The sequence below is a fragment of the Acomys minous genome (genome assembly GCF_964271855.1).
Source record: "Acomys minous genome assembly, chromosome: 2".
Classification (NCBI taxonomy): Eukaryota; Metazoa; Chordata; class Mammalia; order Rodentia; family Muridae; genus Acomys; species Acomys minous.
This window is the reverse complement of record NC_140484.1, coordinates 34,667,756-34,692,725: the sequence shown is the minus strand read 5'-3', so window position 1 is coordinate 34,692,725 and position 24,970 is coordinate 34,667,756. Positions and strand designations below refer to the sequence as shown.

Sequence of the window (24,970 nt, the reverse complement as noted above, 5' to 3'; positions counted from 1 at the left end):
TAAAAAAGTAAATTTTATAAAATAAATATCACTTAGATATAATTCACTCTTCATTTGTAATCTCAGAACAACTGGAACAAAACGAATTCTCTGAAACATTTAAATTTTAATAATTTAATTTAATTTAAAAATAGTTATATTCTTTTGAAACATTCTCTGGAATACTTTCGCCATTGAAGTTTCTGAACAATGTGATATATATTTTTAATTTTTGTTTGTTTACAGATATTGAGGAACCCCAAATCAGAAATTATTATAGGCATTCTTCTTGATTTTTTCTATTTATTTTTATTTCTTTATTTATAATACATTATGGCCATCTTCTTTTTTAGTTTCTAGTTAGCCTGTGTTTTACTAACCCTTATTACTATAGATGGGGCTGAGCACACAAATGGCCAGGGGACACTGAAGCTGGCCAATCATAGTAACCAAGGCTTGGAACAGCTACCAGGCTGCTCCTGAAGAGAGCTTCTAGGCTGTTTGTCTCTTTTACTCATAACAAATTGTTTGTCTTCTGAGCGCTATAAAATCTAGAGAAGTGCTGACCTCCCTGCCCAAGGCACTGGGGCGTCACCTGCTTCCTTAACTAATACAATGAACTAACATATGGTCAGCACCTGAGTGTGTGCCGTTCTCTTCCTCCAATGCCCTCCCTTTCAGAACTGCACACAGTGTGCTTGAATCATTGCTGGCCCTTCCCGCAGTTCTGTCTTTACCTGTAGGCCATTTGACCTGACTAATAAACCCTAACCTCATTACATGTCCCTTTACCAACCTGCACAAGTGGTCTTTATAGTAAATACAGAAAGCACACACAAATTAGGTGTATACACACTTTGTAGCATGTTTCAAAAACATGCCTTTCAGTTAGGAAACCAATACACATTGGTTTCTGTAGTTATGAAATGACAACTTGGCTCTATTGCCTGTTTCATCATGGTCTCACTTCTCCAGAGATAGTTTTGGCTGTTCTATTTTAGACTCCTTCCAGCAGTCCCCCCTCCGCCCCGTGTGTGTGTGTGTGTGTGTGTGTGTGTGTGTGTGTGTGTGTGTTTGTGAGAGAGAGCTCACTGGCACTGAGCTACAGTCCTATCCCTTTGACAGAGTTGTAATGAGGTTCCCAGAGTGGGGCTGTGAGTGTTGGTTGGTCCATACATTATTTTTTGTGTATTTTCTTCTTAGCCATGTCCTGCTTCTCTTACTCATTATTAAGAACATCGATGTGGAGATGAAATGGTTTTCTCTATTTTTATCTTCAAACAACCTCTGCTTGCTTCTACACATTGCTGGATTTATGTCTGTCTCTTAGTGCAGTCACAGTTTGGCTTCAGCTTGGAGCCAAGTGCCCCACAGCTGAAATGGCCACACCTTACTTAACAGTGGCATGTTCCCAAGCCACTCCTGCCTTTCATAATGGGCCAGCCAGGAGGCCAGTTTGTGTGTCACTACAGCAGAGCCTTGTGTGAGGGCTGGGCGCGTAATTAGATGGAGGCATTACAATCGCCCTCTCTGTGCAGGCTTCTCCACCACTTTATTTGCCTTGTGTTACTCTATTTTTAACCTAATGCTTTGCCTTTTCCCTTCTCTCTCCCGCTCTCCATCCCCCTCCAAATCAAATCATATCAACAATGAAAGAAACCAAGGAAGTTCAGAGTTTTGCAGCTTTAAAAAGACTGGATCTCGCAGAGATTTTCACAAGACGCTTCAGAAACAGACGTTTGAGTCAGAAACCTTGGAGTTCAGTGAACCGGCCACTCAGGTATTTCCTATCAACAAACATGGTTGCCAGGCAACAGACAGGGCAGCTCTGCCCACAGCATTCTGTCAATTTTTAAAAAGTAGAATAAGAGTGAGACTCATAGAGCATTCAAGTAGGAGGAACTTTTCTGTCTGAGCCAGTGACTGTTTTCCACAAACTGGTTTGTAGCTGCAGAAATCAGTATTCAAATAGAAACCCCAAAGCACAGTGATTAAAGTGGAAAAGGTGAAAGGGCCGTAGCTGGGGAAAGGGCCTATGGTGGGCCCCTCCCTATTAGAGCCAGGATGATTCAAAGCCTGCACTGTCAGGTCACCTGACCTTTCGTGTTGATCTCCTCACTCTGCCTCTCTGTCCCCAGGCGCCATCATTAACCTTTCTGGGTTTTAGTTTTCTTCCCTGGAAACCCAGGGTGATACTAGGTATCTCATGAGGTTATATGAGCATTGAGTGAGTCACAGTGTGTAGAATTTGACCAATGCCAGCTTCCCTTAGTTCCCAATAAACTCTGGCTACTATTATTGCTGTTGCCATCATTTTTATAAAGCAGTTATAGTTTATTAATTCAAATGCCGCATGCACCCGTGTCCACAGAAACATCACTCGCAGTAGCCAAAAGATGGAAGCAATGCAAGCGTCCATTGTGGAAGAGTGGTGCATCAAGTGTGGTTGCCTGACAAGGGGGGGAGCAGGGGGAGGGAAATGGAGAGTTACTGTGTAGTGAGTACAGAGTTTCAGCTTTGCAAAATGAAAAAAAATCATAGAGAAGGAGAGTGAGGATGGTTACTATAGTATGAGTGTACTCAACTCGACCAAAAGATGACCAAGATGATATATTTTATGCTGTGTGTGTTTTAGGACAGAAATGTAGAAGAGCTAGCAATAATCCAAATGTTATTTTTTGAAGTTGATATGCTAGTCCATCAGGCTGATGTTATAGATGAGAAAACAGAGGCAAGTGAATTCCTACTGCAGCTATAAGCTGTTGCTTGAATAGCCAATGCAGTTTTTCTTTGGTGCCTGTTTCTATAACCATTACTAAAGTCCTGTGGGTAAGTGTACTCCAACCCCATATATCTGTATTTATAAACATAACACTCAGCTCTAGAGTATAAATCCATTTTTTTTGAAGGCTCCTTTAAGCTCATCTTATTTTCTAGTCCCCAAACCCAGGCTCTGAGGTTAATTAGGAAAAGGTCCCTGTGTTCACAATCCAGGCTCCTTTGTCCCAGTTCTGCTTTCTCTAGCCTGAGACATGAGTGTGGTTCCTAAGAGACTTGGCTTCAGCCAACAACTGATAGGAACACAGTGTCACTTTCGAATCCTCGCTTGGGACTGGCTTCTCTCTACCTGATGAGTAAAGACCTGCTTCCAGGAGGGAAGAGCATCTCACTTCAGGAGAGTCCCACCAGAAAGCCAAGAGCAGCCTTCTCAAAGTGCTTAGTGTGTTCAAAAGCAAACAAACCAAAGTCCCTGAGACCTGAGATTCTATAGACCCCCGCTGGAGCAGTCTTGAGCCATCCCTGAGTCTAGTTCTAACTTGTGACCCTTGACCCTCATAAAGGCCAACTGTTTTTCTCTAACAGAAAGGACCCCGTCGCTTAAATGTGCTATGTGACGTGTCTGGGAAGGGCCCCCTCACCACGTGTGACTTCGACCTCCGCAGCCTGCAACCTGATGGGCGCCTGGAAAACCTGCTGCAGCTTGTTAGTGCTGAGGACTTTGAGAAAGAGAAAGAGGAGGCCCGCAAGACCAATCGGCAGGCTGAGCTCTTCGCCTTGTATCCACCCGTGGATGAGGTGGGTGCAGGTTTCCGTAGGGGATGATATTGGTGACAACAGAGAATTGAAGTATTTTTTCTGCTCTCTGCCACAGCATGTGAATATCAGGGTATTTACACACTGTGTGACTGCTTTTCACTTAAGCTCACTTGTGTCATAGGAGAGCCACTTCTTGGTCATCATTCTGATGGGACTCTTATAACACTTTAGTCCTCTAAACATTTCAAGGGTCTGTGTACAGTGGTCTCACCAGAACAAACTATCCAGTTATTTGGGGGTGTTTCACAACTTATCCATTAGAAACACATATTATTTAAAGCTTGACGATGATAAATACGTTATTAAGATTCCCCCCCCCCAGTAGCCCCATGAACAAGTGGGGACCCCTGCTCCAAATATACTCTGAGCAGGGATGATCACAGCTGTGCCCCCAGTGTGTGAAGCTTTAGAATCCTGTTTCCCCACCTCTTTATTTACTGAAGTTGGCCCAGAGCAGTTTAGACGTTGGCTGCAGTTACTTGCTCTGGAGCGCTTCAGACGGCGTGAGAGGTGGCCCATCATTCAAGCCTCATGTGTTTTGATTCCTTGTATTTCACCGGGTTACCTTTGTCAGGTTCCCTGCACTCCCAGCTCTCACCAGAACAGACAGCTGCTCTATCTCTGCTGCTCAAGTGTTATATAAAGGCTCAGCTGTGAGAACCAAGGTCTGGGGCTGGTGAGGTGGCTCAGTGGACAAAAGTGCTTGCCACCCGAGCCTGGAGACCTGAATTTGACCCCCCCGCCCCCAGAATTCACAGGAAGGTGATAGGAGGGGGACAGACTCCACAAAATTGTCCTCTCAACTCCACATACCCACCGTGGCAAACACGTGCCCAGGTAAAAACACACAAACACGCACATACGAATAACAAAAATGAGTAAGATTTGGGAAATTTTCACATAAAAGACAATGTACCTGTCTATAGATATAAATCCTTGAAATTTCGTTCCCGGACCAAGCAAGACATCAGGAAGCCTGAGCCCTCTCCTCTGTGACTGCTGCCCCTGTGAGCACCCTCACCACTTTGATTTACTTCCCACTGGCCTGTAAGGAGGACCACAGGAAGGACATGCAGCATCAAGTCCACTGTGACAGTGTCGGACAGTGGCTGCTCATCATCCAGCCCAACCCTTAGGAGGATGTAGGGGAAATGCCCCTCACACCCTCAGAATCCCTTGCCTAGAGTCATGTTACTGATTACCACCACCAAACATGGCAGCATACTTACTTATATTTGGGCGCCCGTCGGTTGCTTCTCTTTTCTTATCTTTAGTTTCCAATCATCACCATGGTTTCTTGGCTACTCGTGTTAGTGGCAGTTTGTCTGAAGCCTCAGATCCTCAGAAGCAGATTAAAAATAAATATCTTGGGCCCAGAAAGATGGAGCAGTGGGTAATGGTGCGTGTCACCAAGACTGATGATGACCAGAGTTTGATCCCCGGAACCCATATGTTGGGAAGAGAGAACCAGCTCCTGAAGGCTGCTCTCTGACCTTCACCCCTCCTGCCCCCAGCACCCACAAATACAGAAATAAATGGGAAACTTAAATATAATCTGATACATTGAAAAATAGATTGCTCATCATTAACTAAATTTGTAAGTGTCTTGGGACTGGGGGTAAAGTGCTTGCTGCACACATATAAGGGCCTCGGTACCCACTGAACATGGGGCTCTGTGGCATGTGTCTGTAACCCCTGTCCTGGAAGCAGAGACAGACAGATCCTGGAGGCTGTGCCAATCTAACTGGAATGGTGAGCTCTGGGTTCAGTGAGAGACTTTCACTCAAAAATAAGGTAGAGAGGAAGATAGCTAATGATGACCCTTGGCCCACATGGGCAAGTGCACACACATGGGATAGGGGGTGGGGTGGGAGGGGGAGGGGCAGCGGGGGCAGGTATCTTATATGGGGCATATAAAAAGTACTCCATTAAAGATAAAGAGGAAGTAACTAAGAGTTGTGAGTGGACAGATAGGGAGAGAGGCTGATCAAAAGAGAAAGTTGCAGATAACCTGGAGCACTGGAGCACTATGTGGTGACTGCGATTAATGATAGGGTAGTATGTATTTTTACACTGTCAGTAAGAATAAACCTAACTTTCTCAACACCAAACAAAAAGATAAATTGGGAAGGAAATGTACAAGAGTCTCCTGCTGCTGCACGGTGGTGGTGCACACCTTTAGTCCTAGCACTTGGGAGGCAGAGGCAGGTAGATCTCTGTGAGTTCCAGGCCAGCCTGGTCTAAAGAGCAAGTTCCAGGACAGCCAGGACTACACACAGAAACCCTGTCTTAAACAAACAAACAAACAAACAAAAAAACAAAAAAACCTCCCTACAATGAATACAAAGACATCACATTTTTACCTCATCATTAAATAATTTTATTATCAGTTTTAAATATTTATTTTTAAAATTAATTAGGAAGAATATGGGTAATATTATAAACACCATTTTTGAATTAGTATCTAAGAATGGAAACATTTAAGCAGTTTGCTCAAGATTCAGCAGGTGAACTACATCATAAATCAGGAGCCCCGACAGTCCTCATGTTTGCTAACATGCCTGCACATAGGGACCTGGTCATTAGCACACATGTGTCTTAAAAGTCAGATCTTCTAACATTTCAACTTTTATTCACAACGTTAAGACCTTTAAAATCAGATTTGTCAAGACATATTGAATCTGAAAGATTTGGCCATTCCTTCCTCCCCTTCTGCTCTTCCCATAACAGCCGCTCAGTGTGACGTAAGATACTAAGGTGGACATCACATGAGAGACGAACATGCAGCAGAGACAGGAGTCAGTCAGTTGCCGTCAGCCTCTCCCTGTATTGAATGGGAGGATGTCCAGACTGACTTGACTCAAAGAATGAGCCATAAATTGTTTTATGGGAGCCTTGTTTCACGGTTTTTGAGACAATGAAGAAATTCAGATGTGGGCTGAAAGTTATCTTAGCTGAGGTCCCAGTAGCCTGCTTTTATTGAGTGGCGAGGAATGCACTATAATTAGCATACCAGCCACTTGTGAACTGGAATGTGTAAAAGGCTTGAGAGCCTCTACACCACCCTTTCATATTTTTACATTGTTCTCAAAGAAATTGTGTTTGTGCTTGTCAATTGAACTTTAGCCAAGAAAGTCCTATAGAACAGAGGTGAATTCTGCCTGCTCTAAATGGATTATAAATGCTGGTTTCTTTATTGGCATGCTAATGAGATTATTTTATGTTACCCCTGTTTTATTTCCCAATAAAGAACAGTAGAAGGGCAAATTCTTTTGTTGAAATTTTAAGAGTCTGTAGAAAAGGCCAAAGTAGGATTCAGCTGCCAGGTTTTCACCATGCAAGCCCGTTCCTGACTCAAACTCACTCTGTGAAAGGCATGATCTGTGTTAATCCCCAAGAGAGATGCCTTCCCTCCTCTCCACATCACATTGGTATTGGCTGCACAGATAGAACCCAAGCTAAATAAAAATAGTTTTAAAAAGTGGAGGTGGGTCCTCACTGGCTCTCACGACAAAAATCCCAGGAAGTCCAATGTGGAGTTGGCTGCTAGATCCATGGGATCAACAAATGGCAGACTATCATGCTTTCTCCCTCCCTCCTTCCCATAATACACACACACACACACACACACACACACACACACACAAATACATGCAAACACACATGCACACATATACATATACACATGTACACATATACACATACATATGGAAACACATGCACACATACACACACACACACACACATTGGGAGGAGAAAATGTTTGCTCTACATGTTGCTTTTGAATGTTGGCAGATGGATAGCAAACTCTCTTCTCAAGACAAAGCATTGCACTGCTGCTAGGAATAAAGCCAGGACAAGTAGGCAGCCCTTCTACCCCCTGGCTTTACTCCCACTACAAAGCCCTGTGGAAAGCTGCTAATGATCTCTTTATGATGTGATTAATAACAGGAAGATGCTGTGGAAATACGTCCCGTACCGGAATGTCCTAAGGAACATCTGGGCAACAGAATATTGGTCAAGGTGCTGAGCCTGAAGTAAGTATCAGACACACAGCTGCTGTTCTGACATCCACCTGGCTTTTTAGGTAAAAATTGTGCCTGCCTCACCAGCACTGCAATCAGGAGGATTCCCCCCAGCATCTTTTCAATAGAGGGGAACATTGTGGTAATGGAAAGAGCAGAGCTTGGAGTTGGCTCAACCTGGATTCTATTCCTACAAACCCTATAGCAGCCAATGTTCTGTATCATGGGAAGCAGGCACAGGTGTCTAGAAAGGTTGGGCATATAAGGTAATTGTTAAGTTTCTTACATGAGAGGAACAACAGTGGGTTGGAAGTGTAACCAGGTGGTAGAATACTTGCCTGGTATAAATGTGAGACCCTCAGTTTGATCCCTGTCTTTGACTGGGTTCCTACTGCTATGATGAAGCACCATGTCCAAAAGCAACTTGGGAAAGAAAGAGTTTTATCTGCCTGACGCTTCCACATCCGTACTCCCTCCGTGAAGGAATGCCGGACAGCAACTCAGAGAGGGTGGGAACCTGGAGGCAGGGGCTGATGGAGAGGCCCTGGCTGGATATTGCTTACTGCCTAGATCCCCATGCATTGCCTGACTGGCTTTCTTATAGAAATCAGGACCACCAGCCCACAATGTTCTGAGCTGCACATCAACCACTCATTAAGAAAATGCTCTACAGGCTTGCCTACCGCCCAATCTTACGGAGTCATCTTCTCAGCTGGGGCTCCCTCCTTTCAGATGACTTCAGCCTATGTCACGTTGACATAAAATTAGCCTGCACAGTCCCCCAACACAGCAAATAAATCAAGTCAATGAATAATTATAATAATAGCAGTGGAGCCAGCAGTGCTCTAGGATCAGTTTATACTCACTCGTGAACTCTTGACTGTGCCCCACACACACAACACACACACACACATACACACAACACACACACATACAATATTGCATATTAAAATGCTGTCTTCATTATAAAATGTACGTAAATGAGAAAACGTAAAGAAATAAATAAATAAAATACTTCAGTTCTTTCTTCGCAGACCCCAGGGTATTGCTGTGTGCTCCCTCAGGGTGCCTGAAAGCTACTTTTCACCTCTGCGGACTTTAAAGAGTTAGCTCTTCTGCTTCCTTACATTATAGACCTTTTGAAAGGATAGGTGATGTGCCTGAGTGGTAGAAAATGTGTGCAGCGCGTGCAAGGCCCTAGTTCTGTGCTGCGGAGAGTACATAAGCTGAGCATCTTTTCACACACTGTTCGGGGGACCATCTATCTCACCGTCAATGTGAGGATCACTTCCAAGGTTGCCAGCCTGTGGCTAGACATCTGGATTCTGTATTTGGGGCTTTGTTTCATCCCTGGCATCTTCTCTGGACATTTGGGTTCTTTCTCAGAAATGAAGTCCTTACACCAGGTGATCCAACCTTCTGTGACTCTGATCTTGTCTCCCTGGTTCTGCCTTTCAACCCATGCTAACGTCACTACTCAGGCGGGGACCAGTGCTAGCTTTGTTGTAGTCCCTTCCCCTTTATCCATTTCCTTGGGGTGGGTGTCAGGGCCTCTTATCTCATACACTGAAACAGCCAGCCTATAAACCAGATTTATTTTAAGGAGGGCACAGAAAGGCAAATTCTAGTGCTTTCAAGTCAACCATTAGCAGGAGGACTGGCTGAAAAAGGCTATTCCCTCTGTTCAGGAAGTCTGTACCACTGTCTGACACACTTAACCCTCGATATACTTGTGTTTAGGAAGTCTGCACCACTGTCTGACACATTTACCCACGATACACTTTTGGATGCAGTGAGGTCATCATTTGATAGCAGAGGAACACCGCCCCCATCTCCCCACCCTCCATCCCCCCACCAAGCCTTCCAGACCTGATACATAAGCCCCCAGCAGCTGTTCTCACAGGTTGGGAAACATGTCCTTCTGAGCTAGGCATGAATTATTTAAAAACCATTAAGTCACTTGGGTTTCTTTAATGGGAATTGTCAAGTTAGTTTCTAGTGATATTCTCCCAGCCCTTAAAGAAAAAAATTAAATGATGGCCTGTTCGAGTGACTTGAATGGCGTTCATATTATTGTACACCCATGAGAGAAAAGAAAAGCCAAAAAAAAAAATGGTCCTAACTATAAACTGGATAAGAGAAGTTTTCAAAACTTTGAATGTGAAAATAGGAGTAGTAAAACGAACAACAGCATGGAAGACACACTTTACCACTGGTGTTGGTATGTGAAATTCTGTTTATAACACCATAGACTTTATTAGTTAGGAAATTTCTAAAAATGTTTTCATCTCTGTCACCATTCCTGCTTTGCTTTTGAGAAATAGACAAAGCCTCGAGGACTTAGGAAAAGAATTAACCCTGGTGCCAATTCTGTAAATTCTGAGTAGCAAGGGGAAAAAAAAGTGTCTATAAAATATTTTTCTGTTTTGTAGTTCAGGTAGGGGAATCTCGTAGCTTAAAATTCAATGCCCCCATGCACAAAGTAACCTCTGTTCAGAGAACTCTCTTTAGCATTGAAACTTTAATGCACATTAAATTGAGCCTGGGAGAGGGCTTAATGCAGGTTTGGGAGGCCTCCCATAGTCACCCCCACTCCATCCCCACAGGATTCCCCTTCAGCAGGGCCCAGGGGGACCCAGCACTCTTGCATGCTTGCCTCGGATGCTGGTATCTAAGGACCACATGTGGACAGACAATGAGAGAAAAAAAAACCCTTGCCCCACCCCGCAGCCTGCCTCAGAAGCTTCCTGGCTTTGTGTCCTTTGCCAGGTCCGGTCATTTCTCTGCACCCCGGCTTCCCCAGGGAGCAGGAGTGTGACCCAGGTGTTACATTGCTGTGAAGTAGAAAGGAGTTCATGTTGGGACTTCTCTCTCTTCCTCCCTCAACCAAAGAATTCCACACTCAGCACCACTCTAGCGTCCCACAGGAGTGTGCAGATCCTTTGCATGTAGGAAAGTGCATGACTAAAAACAGGCTGGCCCTGCCAGGAGACATGGCTAACTTCAGCTCAGGGAAGCCCTCAATTAAAGTTCTGTTTCCTGCCTGGCATCTTGGCTCATGCTGTAATTTCAGCACTGAGGAGGCAGAGAGAGAGACAAGGATCACAGTAGATTCTAGGACCAGCCTGAGCTACATAGCAGGGCCCTGTCTCAAAAGAACCTGAAAAACAGTTAAAAAAAAAAAAAAAAAAGAAAAAGAAAAGAACAGGGATTTGTGATGTATGTGTGACAAATGTATATAACAAAATCCACCATTTTCAATGTGCAGTTCAGTAGTGCTGAGTGCAAGAACACTGTTCTACACCCACTACCACTGTTCATTTCTAAATGTTTCTGTCTTTCCAAAGTAAACTTAGAATCCACTCAACGTTAGTTCGCCATGATGTCCTCACCGCATCACTTTCTATTTCTGAATTTGACTATATAAATACTTCCTATAAGTAGAATTATGTAGTACTTGGCCTTTCAGTATGGGTTTATTTCACTTAACATACCCTATTATATATACATATAATATAATACATATAATACAGCATATATGACAGTGAGGCCACCCCCTCACATATGCCTTGAAAGAAAAATTGTGTGGTTTCTGAGGCAAGGGTTCTCAGTTTAACTACCCTCTTTACTGGTACTGTCAGTGGGCAGTATCTAAAGCCATAGGTGGTTAAATTGAGACACTGGGAAGGTACACTTGTATTTTACATGGATATCTAACATGAGGAAGAATTAGTTTTGGGTGCTTTCTTTAAATCCACAATTTCAGCAGGAATCACAGCAGTCGGGGTTAATATGAGAGGCTTCTGTTTCTGGTTGTGGTGGGGTGTCTGCTTTGTGTGTATGTGCGTGCGTGCGTGTGTTGTATATGTGCGTACGTGCACACATACTCACACACTAAGAGTGAATGTAGAGCTTGTGTGTGGTAGGCAAATGTTCTCCTCCTAAAATAAATTCTGGCCCCAAGAGCACCTCATTCTAAATCAGACCAGGCCAGGACACCTCAGTATTTGCCATGTGCTTAATCCCCTTCCCTCCCCTGTCCTCAGTCTACCTCAGATGAAGAGCCTTCAGCAGCAGTTGAGGGCGGGGCACACATTTCCTGGCATCGTGGTCCAGTCAGCATCTTGTGTTCTACTATAAGTCTAAGGAAAAGCAATTAAATATTTATTTTTAACCATCTACAGTATCTTATCCCTTAGAATTGAACAGTAGGCCTTTGGAGCTTTTTTATTTAATTTGTTGTTTTTTTAATTATGTGTACATGGTGGGGAGGGGATATGTGCATGTGAGTCCAGGTGCCTGAGGACGCCAGAAGAGGGCGTCAGATCTCCTGGAACTGGAATGGCTGGTGGTTGTGAGCTTCCTGTTGTGGGTTCAGGGAGTCAAAGGAGGGTTCTCTGCAGGAGCAGCACTTGCTTTCGGCTGCTGAGCCATCTTTCCAGCCCCAAATAGTAGAGGTTTGGTATTAGCAGAAGAATGTAAGCGGGTCCATTGCCTAAGAGCTAGTCTGCTCTCTGGGGCATGCAGCTAAGACAGGACTGAGTACTGCGGGGCTGGAGTGCTGTGGCACAGTACTTGTCTAGCGCTCAGGAGTCCCCGGCGTGACGTGCATATGAAGTAGTGTTTGGATCAGACCACAGTTCCATTCAGCTCACCCTTTTGCTGTACCACCAACAGTAGTTTTTAAAAGCAAACATTCGTTTCCTTAAGAGAATGTAGTATCCACCATAACCTCAAGTGACCTGGAATTTTCCACTAACTTCTCATAATTTTCCCATTAATGCCTGTGTGTGTCTCATATCTGTGGGGTTTTCCCTGTATTTCTGGAGTCATGTTAACATTTTTAACGACTTTAATATATCCATGCACTCTTAGGACATTCAAACTTACCCAGGCCAGAACTATATTGATTTTCTCTCTCTCTCTTTCTGACAGGTTTGAGATTGAGATCGAGCCTCTGTTTGCCAGTATTGCCCTCTATGACGTTAAAGAAAGGAAAAAGGTACGAAAGCAAAAACAGCCCATCCCATGTGTCCCATATGATCTCATGTTTTCAACCTCACTTGTGTGTAGCAAGAATGTGTGTGTGTGTGTGTGTGTGTGTGTGTGTGTGTGTGTGTGTAAAGGTTGTGCTGCATGGGTGAGTATGTATATGTATTTGCAGGTGTGTGCGCATACATTTGTGTAGAGGCCCAAAGTTGAGTCTTCTCTTCCTTGACTACATTGCTCACAGATGCAGGGTCCTTCACTTGGACCCAGACCTTCCTGACTGCACTCCTCTAGCTAGCCAGCCTGCTCCAGAGAGTCCCACTCTCTGCCTTTCAGTGCTGGAGTTACAGCTGGCTGTGTGTCCACCCAGAATTTTTGTATGTTCTGGAGATCTGAACTCAGATACCCATGCTTGTGTGTCCCATGTTCCCTGCTGAGCCCCAGCATACACATCAGATTTGAAAGCAAATGTTGATAGCTCCAGAATTTTCTTCCTTTGCCATGTTGTGGAAAAAAAAAAAGATCTGGAAATCTATTATTTGTGTTCTTTGAAGAATCTAAGGCCTGCTGGAGGCTCTGCATAGGTAGAGAAAGAAAGAAATAGCAACTGAGGTTATGCGTAATACAAAATATTGTGTCATTTTTAACAGGCTCAGCTAGGCATGATTTTTTTTCCTGAAGTTTTTGTTGTTGTTGTTGTTTTAGCTATGAAATAGGTTCTTTGTAAGGCTGGAGAGATGACTCAGTATGTAAGAGGTCTTGCCATGCAAGCATGAAGACCTGAGTTGGAATCCTCAGCATCTATATAAAAAGTCAGGCATGATTGCATGTTCCCGTATCCCCAGCATCTAGGGGAAGATACTGGCTGATTCTGAGAGCTTGCAGGATAGCCTGTTAGCTTAACCCACAAGCTTCCAGTTCAGTGAAAATCCCGTCTTGACTCAATAAAGCAGAAAGCAATAGAGGCAGATGTCCAACACCCTGTTCTTGCTTCTGCATGTAACACACACACACACACACACACACACACACAGAGAGAGAGAGAGAGAGAGACAGAGACAGAGAGAGACAGAGACAGAGAGAGACAGAGACAGAGACAGAGAGACAGAGAGAGACAGAGAAAGACAGAGAGAGACAGAGACAGAGACAAAGGCAGAGAGACAAAGACAGAGAGACAGACAGAGACAGAGAGACAGAGATAGACAGAGACAGAGAATTAAATAGGTTCGTTGTGAATGGCAGATATCATGTATAGCAAATACCTAAATTGATGAAGACATCATGAACTATAAAATATTTTTCCATTGAAAGAATTCGGTGACCCAAGATTCTCCTTTGAGGTTTTAAATGTTCTGTAGTTTAGACATTTGCAACCCCTACAGGATGACTCACACTTCTGCTGTTACTCACCTATGGCTGGCTGTACTGAAATGTGCAGCTCCCGAACAATAGGTCTTGGTATTAGTGAAAATATTAGACATTAAAACAAACAGATCTTGGGGGCTAGAGAGATGACTCAATGGTTAAGAGCACTGGGTGCTTTTCTAGAGGACCTCCCCCACTTCAGTTCCCAGCTTGCACACAGTGGCTCACAACCATCTATAACTCCAGTCCCAGGAGATCCAACGCCCCCTTCTGGCCTGTGTAAGCACTGCATGCATGTGGTACACAGATATACATGCAGACAAAACACTCATATGTACATAAAATATGTCTCTTTTAATCCTGGGAGGGGATTCTAATCCTGTGAGTGGGGAGCTCAAGCTCTCTGGTCGTCCTCTTTTACTAGTTAGGCAGGATTTAATCTCTTAAGGTGGAAGTCTCCTGGTTGCCTAGCAACTGGTGCTGCTTCTTATCATGAATGATCAGTGTTGGGAATGTGGTCCTCCACTTTGCAGATGTTGTGAGAGATTTCTTAGGAGTTGAGGAAGAGGTGTCTTTGGGCAGAGGTGAGTGCAGTTATTCTTGCCACATCTAGGGAATGTAAGCTAGTGCATCTCATTTGGGATTTGTCTTTGTCCTGGATCCAGAAGGCAAGCTCCTTTTCTTATTCCCCTCAAACCAAAGGGCACTCAGCTTGAGAAATACTGTTCTCTGAACAGCTGACAACCCTTCATCCAGACCAAAAGATCAGCCATAGGGCCACTTCCATCCTAACAAAGTTGTTTCTTCGTAAGTCAGCCCCACTTCTCAGCAGCCACAGTGGAGCATGAACACCAAAGGCATGCTTTGTCTCCTTACCCAAAGGTGTCCTAGAGGAAGAAGGATGCTCCCGGCACCTAGCTTCCAAACTCTGCTCTTCGTGCTAGACTTTCCTCTGTATGACCATCTCATTCCTGACTACAGGGTCCCCCAAGGAGTCCCTACTTCTGTCTTTAAGACACACCAACTCCTCTAAGGCTCTCTGTTCATTCCCTCTCCCAGGCTCACTCTCAGGTGATTACCACCCCATTCTACTCTGGTCTGCCTATCAGAAAATGTTCCCCTTCTCCTAGCTGGGTAAGGCTGGTGACATCTGTTGGATGGATATCACAGAACTATTTCCATCATCGGGCTTTTCTATATAATATTTGGGTCCAAGACCAACCACAGAACATGCATGGGATGCACCTAGGCCCCCTACTCATATGTAACAGATGCCATCTTAGTCTTCATGTAAGACCCCTAACAACTGGAGCAGGGGCTGTCTCTGACTCTGTTGTCTGTCTTTGGATCCCTTTCCCCTAACTGGGCTTCCTGTCTGGCCTCAGTGGGAGAGGATGTACCTAGTCCTGCTGCAACTTGATAATACCAAGGTAGATTGAGGTACATTCAAGGAGTAATGGGTGGCAGGGAGTAGGGGGAGAGGAGGAGAGAGGAAGGGAATGGGAGGAGAGCAGGGAGGGGCAGCTGCAATTGAGATGTAAAATTATATCTAATTAAATAAAGGAAAAACTTGGTCTCTTTAGGCCGTAGTTCTCAGGGCTGGGGAAATGGCTTAGCTGGTATGAAGGCTGGAGTTCAGACAATAGCACCCATAACCAGCCAGGTTTCCCCACAAGTGCTTGTAACCGAGCTCTGAGGCAAGTGGAGACAGGAGATGTCTGGCTTATAGCATAGCTAGGGAAAAAAACACAACAACAACAACAATAAAACCATGGTTTGGGGAGATCTTGACTTGAAGAAATAGGTGATCAATAATAAAATAGGGCATTAACTGTTTCCCAGCTTCCTTCTGCATACACGGGTGCATATACATTCACACATACATGTACATATAAAATACATAAATAAAATCTTTTTTTAAAAAACAGCACTTCTCAGACTTTAGTAGGCACAGAATCATCTGGAGCACATGATCAGACACAGGGTCTCAAACCCCTTACCAGGTTACTATCCCTGTAAGTCTGTATCAGTCTGAGAAGTTTCATCTCTAACAGGTTTCTTGATGGTGCTGAAGCCACTTGTTAGGGGACCACAGTTTTCAAGCCACTGGCTTAGTATAAGAGGTCCTTATCTTTTTTCCGAATAGTTGAAGGTGGTAAGGACTGAGTGACAGGCTAGTAGCGTCTCTGTTCCACTCTGTCATTCAGAAACCCAGGCTGCCCAAAGCCCCGCTTTCCTCGATGTGTATTCTCCCCAATCACTCCTCTGTCGATGTCATTGGTGTCTGCAGTATGAAATGGCTGAAATGATGGGCGGAGGCAGCCTGGAGATTTCATGTATTACTTCTGCTCCCCATTCATTGGAGAGCACATGTGATCACCCATAACTGGACACGTGAGGGCTAGAAACAGCCTCAGCGTCCAGTTCTTACTAACCCGCTCTTAGCAGGGAAGGGAAGAACCCAGTAGTGGCTGTAACATCTCCCTAAATTCGAAAGTCCGGGGCTTCTGCACATGTCATGCTCAGGATGCTTGATGGATCTGTATTACCCGGGCCTCCCTGCCCATGGGCAGCGTCTTTAGCGTGCATGCCAGGCTTGCCTCAGGGTGGCTCTCATCCTTCTTGCCCCCCCACCCCTCTGGTGCAGAGTCAAGCTGGGCTGCTCACTGCTCGCTAGCTCAGTCTAGGCCTTCCAGCCTTGAGATCATTGTCTGCGCTTTCTTCTCTGCCCTCCGTGCCTTCCTGCTCCTCCTGTGAGAATCGCTCATCTGTCCCTGATGTCACCTCCATAAATAGTTTTCCTCATTGCTCAATTATCTTGTACTTCCTAGAGCTTCACTGGTGCTTGTGTGCATGAGTGTGGTGGCTTAATTTGCTTTTCCTTCACCTTGACTGTAAACCAGGCAGAGGTTGTATCCTCTCTTGTTCAATGCAATACCTTGCATTTCACTCATGCCCAGGAAATACTAGTGACTTAATAAAAATGAAATGTTTCTCAAATGGCTTCAAACTATGTAGAAATTGTAACAAAGTACTAGACTTCCTAGCAGCCACTAGCCATACACCGTATCTGCACAAATTTTCCCTGTGACTTTTCAACTCTTGTAGCAGTTTTAGACGAAGAATACAGAGCTCTAACTGACTTTTTCTTTGCTGATCATTTACAGATCTCAGAAAATTTCCACTGTGACCTGAACTCTGACCAGTTCAAAGGGTTTCTGCGAGCTCATACACCCTCGGTTGACCCATCGAGTCAGGCAAGGTCTGCCGTATTCTCGGTCACCTACCCATCCTCAGACATCTACCTGGTTGTCAAGGTGATTACACGCAATCCAAACTGCATGTTCTGATATCCTTGTTGTTATCTTTTTTTTAAGATTTATTTATTATGTATACAGTGTGCATCAGATCACATTATAGATGATTGTAAGCCACCATGCGGTTGCTGGGGATTGAACTCAAGACCTCTGGAAGAGCAGTCAGTGCTCTTACCCTCTGAGCCATCTCTCCAGCCCCCCCCCCACGTTGTTATCTTACTCAGCAAAGAGCTGACAAAAGTCACACAGCAGGCTCGTGTGTCCTCTGTGATGTTTGGGTTGTTTCCTTCTCTGCAACATTTTCCCTTACAAGTAACTTCTGTTGGAACACTAGAAGGATTGGGGGTTGGGAGGCGCTATGGTCACAGGTCGCAGTCCTGACTTTACAGTCAGAAGCTCTGTGACTTTCTGTGACTCAGACTCCCTGAGATTCAGTTCCCTACTCTGTGCAGTAGGGTGGTCGCACTGACCTCCCTGCGTTGTTGCAACTACCGAGAAAGCCTGGCCCTTCCTAGCTAAGGAAACCGGCCCCAGCGATCCTTGTCTGTGAGGTTGCTGTGGTGAACGTAACAAAAACTCTCTGACAGTCCCCTAGCAGGTGTGGTTCAGTGGCCTCACAGGTACCAGGAACAGAAAAAGAAAGAATAAACATAAAATGATAAAATAGGTCTTTCGCTAAGACTATATATCTGTTGCTATTGTTATAAACTCTGTGTACTTCTCAGTGTGGTGCTCAATTTAGCATACAGTAACATTTAATTTCAGCTATGACAGCCCTGTCGTTAAATATACATTCTCTCGATGGACAACCAACAAAACCTTACTAGTTGTAGAGCTAATTTTATTTCCAACCCTACTTGATTTTTACTAACCTGCAGTAATTACCTATAGTGGTAATCCGTTAGTTGCTACCACTGACTACACATTTTCAGATTTTTTTTTAAATGTGCGTGTGTTCTTATTTGACAGTAACAACACATTGTAAGGTGTCGGGATATAATTAAGAAATTTAGGGGCTAGAGAGATGACTCAGTAGTTAAGAGCACTGGCTGCTCTTCCAGAGGACCTGGGTTCAATTCCCAGCAACCATTATGGCAGCTCACACTTATCTGTAATCCCAGTTCCAGGGAATCTGACACTCTCACACAAACATACAGGCAGGCTAAACACCAATGCGCATAAAATTAAAAAATAGTGAATTATTAAGAAATTTAGATCTACACTGGAAAGCAATCTTGGTTTGCTGTCTATTTGTCTTAATTATAAGACCAGCATTATAACTGCTTTCCTTAAAATACATATTAAGTGGTATTGTAATTTTTAGACAACAGGTAAATGTCATGTAATAAAGAAAAGGCTTCTCAATTTCTTATTTTTATTACCAAGGTGCACATCAAGATCTTAAATGTATTCTAGGCGGAATCACCTAGTTCAGCAATTATATATATATTACTTTGAGCATTATTTCAAGCTTAAGGGTTTAGTTCAAAATTTTGAGTGCATGAAAAGATTTGCTTCACAAGTGAGGATGTGGTGTTTTTAATTATATGTATTATTAGTATGTCCAGCTAGCAATCAACTAAGACACTGACACTGGTCATATTTCTTAATAGCCTTAGTTAACCTGGGGCAGAGCAGATATTAGTCCTCTAAACTACTTCCCATAGTGGGCCAGGAATGGGATCTCTGCCCCAATCCTATGCCATCTGCTTCTAATAACTTTTATCAAGCTACCTCCCATCCATAATCCCAAATACTTGCTAATGTTTTTCATTTGGATTGAATTCTCCATCCATGTCAGCCATGTGCTTCTCTTCCATCCAACCCATAGCGGTCTTCTTTCTCCTCCTCGGGTCTTTCTCCTCATCTTCTTTCCTCTTTCTTCTTCTTTTTTTCTGTCTCAGCCCCCTTCCCCCGCACGGGAACCCAAGCCACACCTCTTATCTCCTCTGCCCTGCCCAGGTGGGATGGCTTTTTATTAATCAAAAGGTGGGTCACAGAGACAGCAAGCAGTAATTAGCATCAAAATACATCAGGCCATCCCCCAACAAGGATGTGTGTGAACCTCAAGCTTTAAAAAAATGTTTAAAAATAGATAAGCTAGGCATTAAACCCCCTCTCCCGGTTTACATGGGAAAGTAGCCTTTTTACGTTAAAACTCCCAGCCAGTCCTGATGTGCTCCTCCGCCCATGCCCATGCCTATGAGGACTCACATGTTCTAGTCACACATGCTTACACATGTGGGGTTCATATCAGACCTAGGCCCAATGGGGTATCCAATCCTGATCCTGTCAGATGTAGACTCTCTGGGTTCCAGATTGTGAGGAGCCTTGCCCTGGGTTTCAGCTAAAGGCAAGGCATGTCCATTCCCTGAGGCAGAGTCCCAAGTGGCAGACTGTTACCTGTCCTTTTCTTCTTTCTCTCTCTATCCCTTATCTCCCTCCCTCCCTCTTCCCCTCCCTTCCTTCCTCCTTCTCCTCCCTCCTTCTTCCCCCTCCCTCCCTCCTTCCCTCCTTCCCCTTCCTTCCTTCCTGTGGTGCTGGGTGTGGAGCCTCATACATGGAAAGCAAGTGTTCTGTCCCTGGGCTACAATCCCATCCCTGAAAGAGTCTTAATGTCTACTCAAGGTTTATTGTTTTGTCTCTTCGAGACAGGGTTTCTTTGAGTAGCCTTGGCTGTCCTGGACTTGGGACAGGCCGGCCTTGAACTCACAGAAATCCGCCTGCCTTTGCCTCCCCGAGTGCTGGGATTACAGGTGTGTGCCACAGCACCAGGCTCACTTTAAAGATCATGTGTTTGTTTGTTACAAGTTAGCCTCTCTTCAGTTGACTGTGAGCTCTGTTACTGTGAGCCGTGTTTACTGTGAGCTCTGTTACTGTGAGTCGTGTTTACTGTGAGCCGTGTTTACTGTGAGCCGTGTTTACTGTGTTCACAGCTATTCTCCACCGCAGCTACCACATGCAGACTTTTTGAATGAATAACAAATGAGTGAAGGAATGAATGCTTGTGATCAGGAACACTGGCCAGTTTCTGGCTCTTTGCACCCGTGTTTCCAATGGCTTCATCTTTCAGGGACAACCTTTGCTTATGCTGTTGGCAATGGGATGAGCTTTTAACCCCCTGTTGTAAAGAGACTTTCTACTGGGAGTGCCCCTGAAATCGCTGTCCTTCGAGCAGCTCTGTACTGCTTCCCTTGACACTGGACACATCTCCATCACTAGGACATTCATAGACAAGCAAGGGGATAACAATTGAGATGTAATCTGAATAAATTAATTTTAAAAAAAAGTAGGACGTTCATACTTGAGCAGTTTCTGCTTTACTTGGTGACTGTTAAGAATGTGTACCCAGCATAGAGGTGCCCGCCTTTAATCCCAGCACTCAGGAGGCAGAGGCAGGAGGATTGCTGTGAGATCAAGGCCAGCCTAGTATACAAATCGAGTCCAGGACAGCCAAGGCTACACAGAGAGACCCTGTCTCTGGGGGGGGGGGGGAGGAATGTGCACCCGTGGCCTATTCTGACCAGAATTATTCTTCAGGAGTCTCAACTAATGACGCACGCTAATGGGGCTAAATCTTAGCATTTAAATTTTCTTTGAGTAAAGAATTTCAGATTTCTCCCTTTCTTTCCCCTAAACATGGTGCCCATATTTATGACAACCGATTGTCAATTCCTTAACTTGATAGTATTAGCACTTACTAGCAGATTGAGAAGACACCCCTCAAGGCATTTCCAAGTGTGTCCAATCCAGAGAAGCAGCCGTAACAGGAAATGCAAGGGGCACAACCACAGAAGATTTAGTCAGCTCAGTTACTCATTTTGTGGAAGGTTTTAGTTCCCAGCTTGACTTTTATATAGACCATATCTCTTTTTTACTTTGTAAGCAATAATAAAGAAAATGAGCTTTTCACTTCCTACATGTGTCTCCTGGGTTTTGTTTTATCAAATAACTTTTACTGCATTTTTATTGTGGATATAACACATGTTTATTGTTTAAAAATAGAAACTTCTCATCAGCAATAGGAAGAAAATAAAAAAGGCACATAATCCCATCATATAAAGAAACCACTTTTAGCATTTGCTGTTATCATCTTTTTTATATGCCTTGTGCCTTTTCTCCTCTGTGGTAATTGCTGTGTGTATGTACATATATGCATATATGTGTGTGTATATATATATATGTACATATGGATTATTTTGGGTTTTTGAGATGGGGTTTCTCTGTATAGCTTTGGCTGGAGACCAGGCTAACCTCAAACTCAGAGATCCACCTGCCTCTGCCCACTGAGTGCCCAAATTAAAGGCATACATCACCACTGCTCGGCTCCACACTATATTTTTAAATCAGAGAGCATATGTAATGAACACTTTATGTCATCAAATATTACCATTAAAATGATTTTTATGACAGCATATACCTCATTTTATGACTATAATTCACTCAGTTTGTTTTAATATTATTTTTGTTGGTAGATTGAAAAGGTCCTTCAGCAGGGAGAGATTGCAGACTGCGCAGAACCCTACATGGTCATCAAAGAAAGCGATGGTGGAAAGGTACAGTCATTAAGTACTGATTTCCAAAATTTTCCAAAAACAGTGGAGTTGGACTATCATATTTTCCATTTTGAAACATGGTAAATTGTGTTTTCATGAAAGAGGAATGATAAGCCATTACTGACAATAATTTTTTAAGAAGTACATGGTTGAATGCTCTGATGATGCCACATGCCAATGTGAACTCTAGCTCAGACCAAGCCACACCCGCTTGCTGCCTTGCTTCTGAGGCTCCAACTGCACACAGATTGGGAGGGCTGCCAAGGCCCCATAAGCAGAGGAAGGCAAGAGCTCTTTTGGTTTTCATCAGTAGCACAGGGCATTGTCTTGTGCAGTATCAGTAGCTGGCAGCCAGCTGCAGCTTCTGCTCATCCTAAATCAATTAGCGCATTATAGGTCCTAAGCCACGAATAAGACTTTTTCTCAGTGCCAACTTGCAAAATTTGCCGGTATGATTTTTAAAATATGGCCTTTTTGGACTTAGTCTTGCAAACTTCAAATAAAGTTGATTAAACTAAATAAAGACAGATAGTTGTGTTTTAAACCCTGTTAGTATGAATTTAGGAAGAACTCCTTGGAAGTGCTGTTAACAGGGATATTGCTAGGGATACTTAAGGGTCTTTTTAGAATTTCAAAGCAGCTTTTGTAAAGTGAATCCTCTTGGGACTTTGATAGATGACATGTCGTAGCATTTCTTTCTCAGGAGAATCAAAGTTACCTTGGTAAACGATATGTTTGCATGTTGGTTGCAGTAACAAGCCTGGGGCATGTCTTCATAGCAGAAAATGTGGTCTGCTAATTGACTGATGCCCTTTTTGAAATTCCCTCCTTCTGTAACCTTATCAGCTAGGCCCTATACCAACAGTTGACTTGGTGCTGATGTTTTGTTAATTTCATCTCATCTCTTACCATCTTCCTCCAGAGCAAAGATAAGGTTGAAAAACTAAAACTTCAAGCTGAATCCTTCTGCCAGCGTTTGGGGAAATACCGGATGCCCTTTGCCTGGGCTCCCATTAGCTTAGCAAGCTTCTTCAACGTCTCCACCCTTGAAAGGGAGAGCACTGATGTGGAGCCTGGCGTTGGTAAGATCACCGTCTATGATGAAAAGCAGAGGGCTCCCCAATACATCAACTTTGCAGTGTCTGCTCATGAGTAAGGACTTGGGAGAACAAGAGGGTGTGGAGGAAGGTGAGAGAAAGATCGTAAATAGAAAACTGAACTGCATGTGTTTGATCAGTGACCCCGTATTCAATTCCCATGAACATTTAGGGGGTGATAGACAGATGGATAGTTGGATGGACAGACAGACAGGTAGGTTTTTGTGACAGGGTTTCTCCAAGTAGCCTTGGCTGTCCTAGAACTTACTCTGTAGACCAGGCTGGTCTCAAACTCAGAGATCCACCTGCTTCTGCCTCCCAAGTGCTGGGATTTGAGGTCCGTGCCACCAAGCCCAGCTATATATTTTTATACTAAGGACTTTGTATGGTTTTAATGCTTTAAAAGCTTAATTTTCAGTGGTCATCCCATCTCAAAAATTAAAATACTTGAAAATAATAAGAACAAGCAGTGGGCAGGCACAGTATGTTAAATAAAGACACTGTGGTTGGCTCCCACAGAGAAGAATGGGCACTGGTCAAAGCTCTGAAAAACAAAACTCAGAGTCCTCAGCAAAGTTTCTAGTCTGCCAAACTTTATTTTTCTAAGTACACTGAGAATAAGCACCAAAGTAACCAGTAGTTGCTTATTGTAATGTTACTGTTCTAATTTACTTCACAGACTCTTCTCTTTTCATCACCTCTCCCTAACCAGTTATTTCTAGCATTTTAGGGTAGAAATGTGCAAGCGATTTTAGTTTTCAAGTAGACCCATGCCCACCACCTGTGGCAGAGTTTCTGTTTTCCTAAACACCTTTGTATTCAGCAAATATTTGAAGTCTTCCTTTGGAAGTTTCATAGACTCCTTGGCTCTGGCAGTTCTGATATGTTGCCTTTTGCAGGGAGTGGAGGCCAGGGGTGGTTGTTGCTGTTGCCACGATGCTGGAGTTACTGTTGCATAATCACCAGACAGAACTGCATTCTTTCTGATTTTTCAGTAAACTTCACCCCTTCTGACCCTCACATCCAGTTTTTCTAAAACACTGTTCTAAAAATTGATGTATTACAAAGTATGGGAGAGCGCAGAGGGCACAGCAAGCCCAAGTAATTCAGGCAGAGGGCTTGCCAAGATGTTAGCTAGGTCTAACTCCATGATAGTTTAACTCAGGCACTGGAGCCGATTTCCTAAGAAGTAACTAGAGACCCAGCGCATTACGCAGAGTTTAGGTTGTCAGTAGCTCTCTGTGAGAATTAGGCATAAAGAACAATTCTTGCTCATCAGAATAAGAATAGGCATAAAGGACAGTAGAGAGCTGTGCATTCTAGGCAGTGGACTCTTCCTAACAGAACCTCTAGACGCAAGGTTTCAATCTGGCCCTAGAAACAAGGATGCAATAGTTTGAGAGCCTCAGCTCTCTCTAGTTCCCATTGCAAAGGTCTGCCAAGGTGCTTCCGTTGCCTGATCCACACGAGAGCAGAGGCAGGCTGCATCCAGAATGTGCACACGCTGGCCTGAGTCCCCAATGCCTTCAGGGATGTGCTAGAGTGTGCTTTCAGGGGAATGCAAGTGTAAAACCAAAACCAACAGTGGGCTGAATCAACAGCCTATCTGCAGACCCTGGTTGAGCTCCAGACTCTTACAGGGTGACATCTAGCCAGCTCTGTTCTCCAGCAGGAAGGACTTAGAGCCACTAGGGTCCTCTCTGCTCTAGTAAGAATATTAGGGACTCGGGGGTAGGGGTGGGGCTGGGGTGGAGGAGGGTGGCGATTAAGGAAGGTTGAGCCCTGTGGAGGGAAGATTACATTCACAAGGATGCCAGGGCTCAGCTGTAACTGGTGTGTGTTCCAACATGTTAGAATGACATTTGTTTTCCTTAAAGGGAGGAACTCTGTGGGTGAGCGGAGGAGTTTGTCCCAGTCCAGGAGGCCTTCTGAGCGAAGCCTCTCCTTGGAGGAAAATGGAGTTGGATCCAACTTCAAAGCCACCACCCTGGCCACCAACGTCTTCTTCAAGCAGGTATCTGTGTTACAGTGCAGCCGAATTTGTC

At 44.1% G+C, this 24,970-nt stretch overlaps 1 protein-coding gene across 4 annotated transcripts in view; it reads left to right on the top strand.

Moving 5' to 3' along the window:
* Positions 1-24,970, top strand: part of DOCK8 (dedicator of cytokinesis 8) — a 204,464-nt gene that overhangs the window by 71,660 nt on the left and 107,834 nt on the right. For all 4 annotated transcript variants that reach the window (XM_084771714.1, XM_084771715.1, XM_084771716.1 and 1 more), the window contains 8 exons: positions 1,636-1,759; positions 3,343-3,555; positions 7,528-7,613; positions 12,537-12,603; positions 17,123-17,272; positions 21,748-21,828; positions 22,751-22,910; positions 24,803-24,939. In XM_084771714.1, coding sequence (XP_084627840.1) covers positions 1,636-1,759; positions 3,343-3,555; positions 7,528-7,613; positions 12,537-12,603; positions 17,123-17,272; positions 21,748-21,828; positions 22,751-22,910; positions 24,803-24,939 — 1,018 coding nt within the window. The remainder of the gene's footprint in view (positions 1-1,635; positions 1,760-3,342; positions 3,556-7,527; positions 7,614-12,536; positions 12,604-17,122; positions 17,273-21,747; positions 21,829-22,750; positions 22,911-24,802; positions 24,940-24,970) is intronic.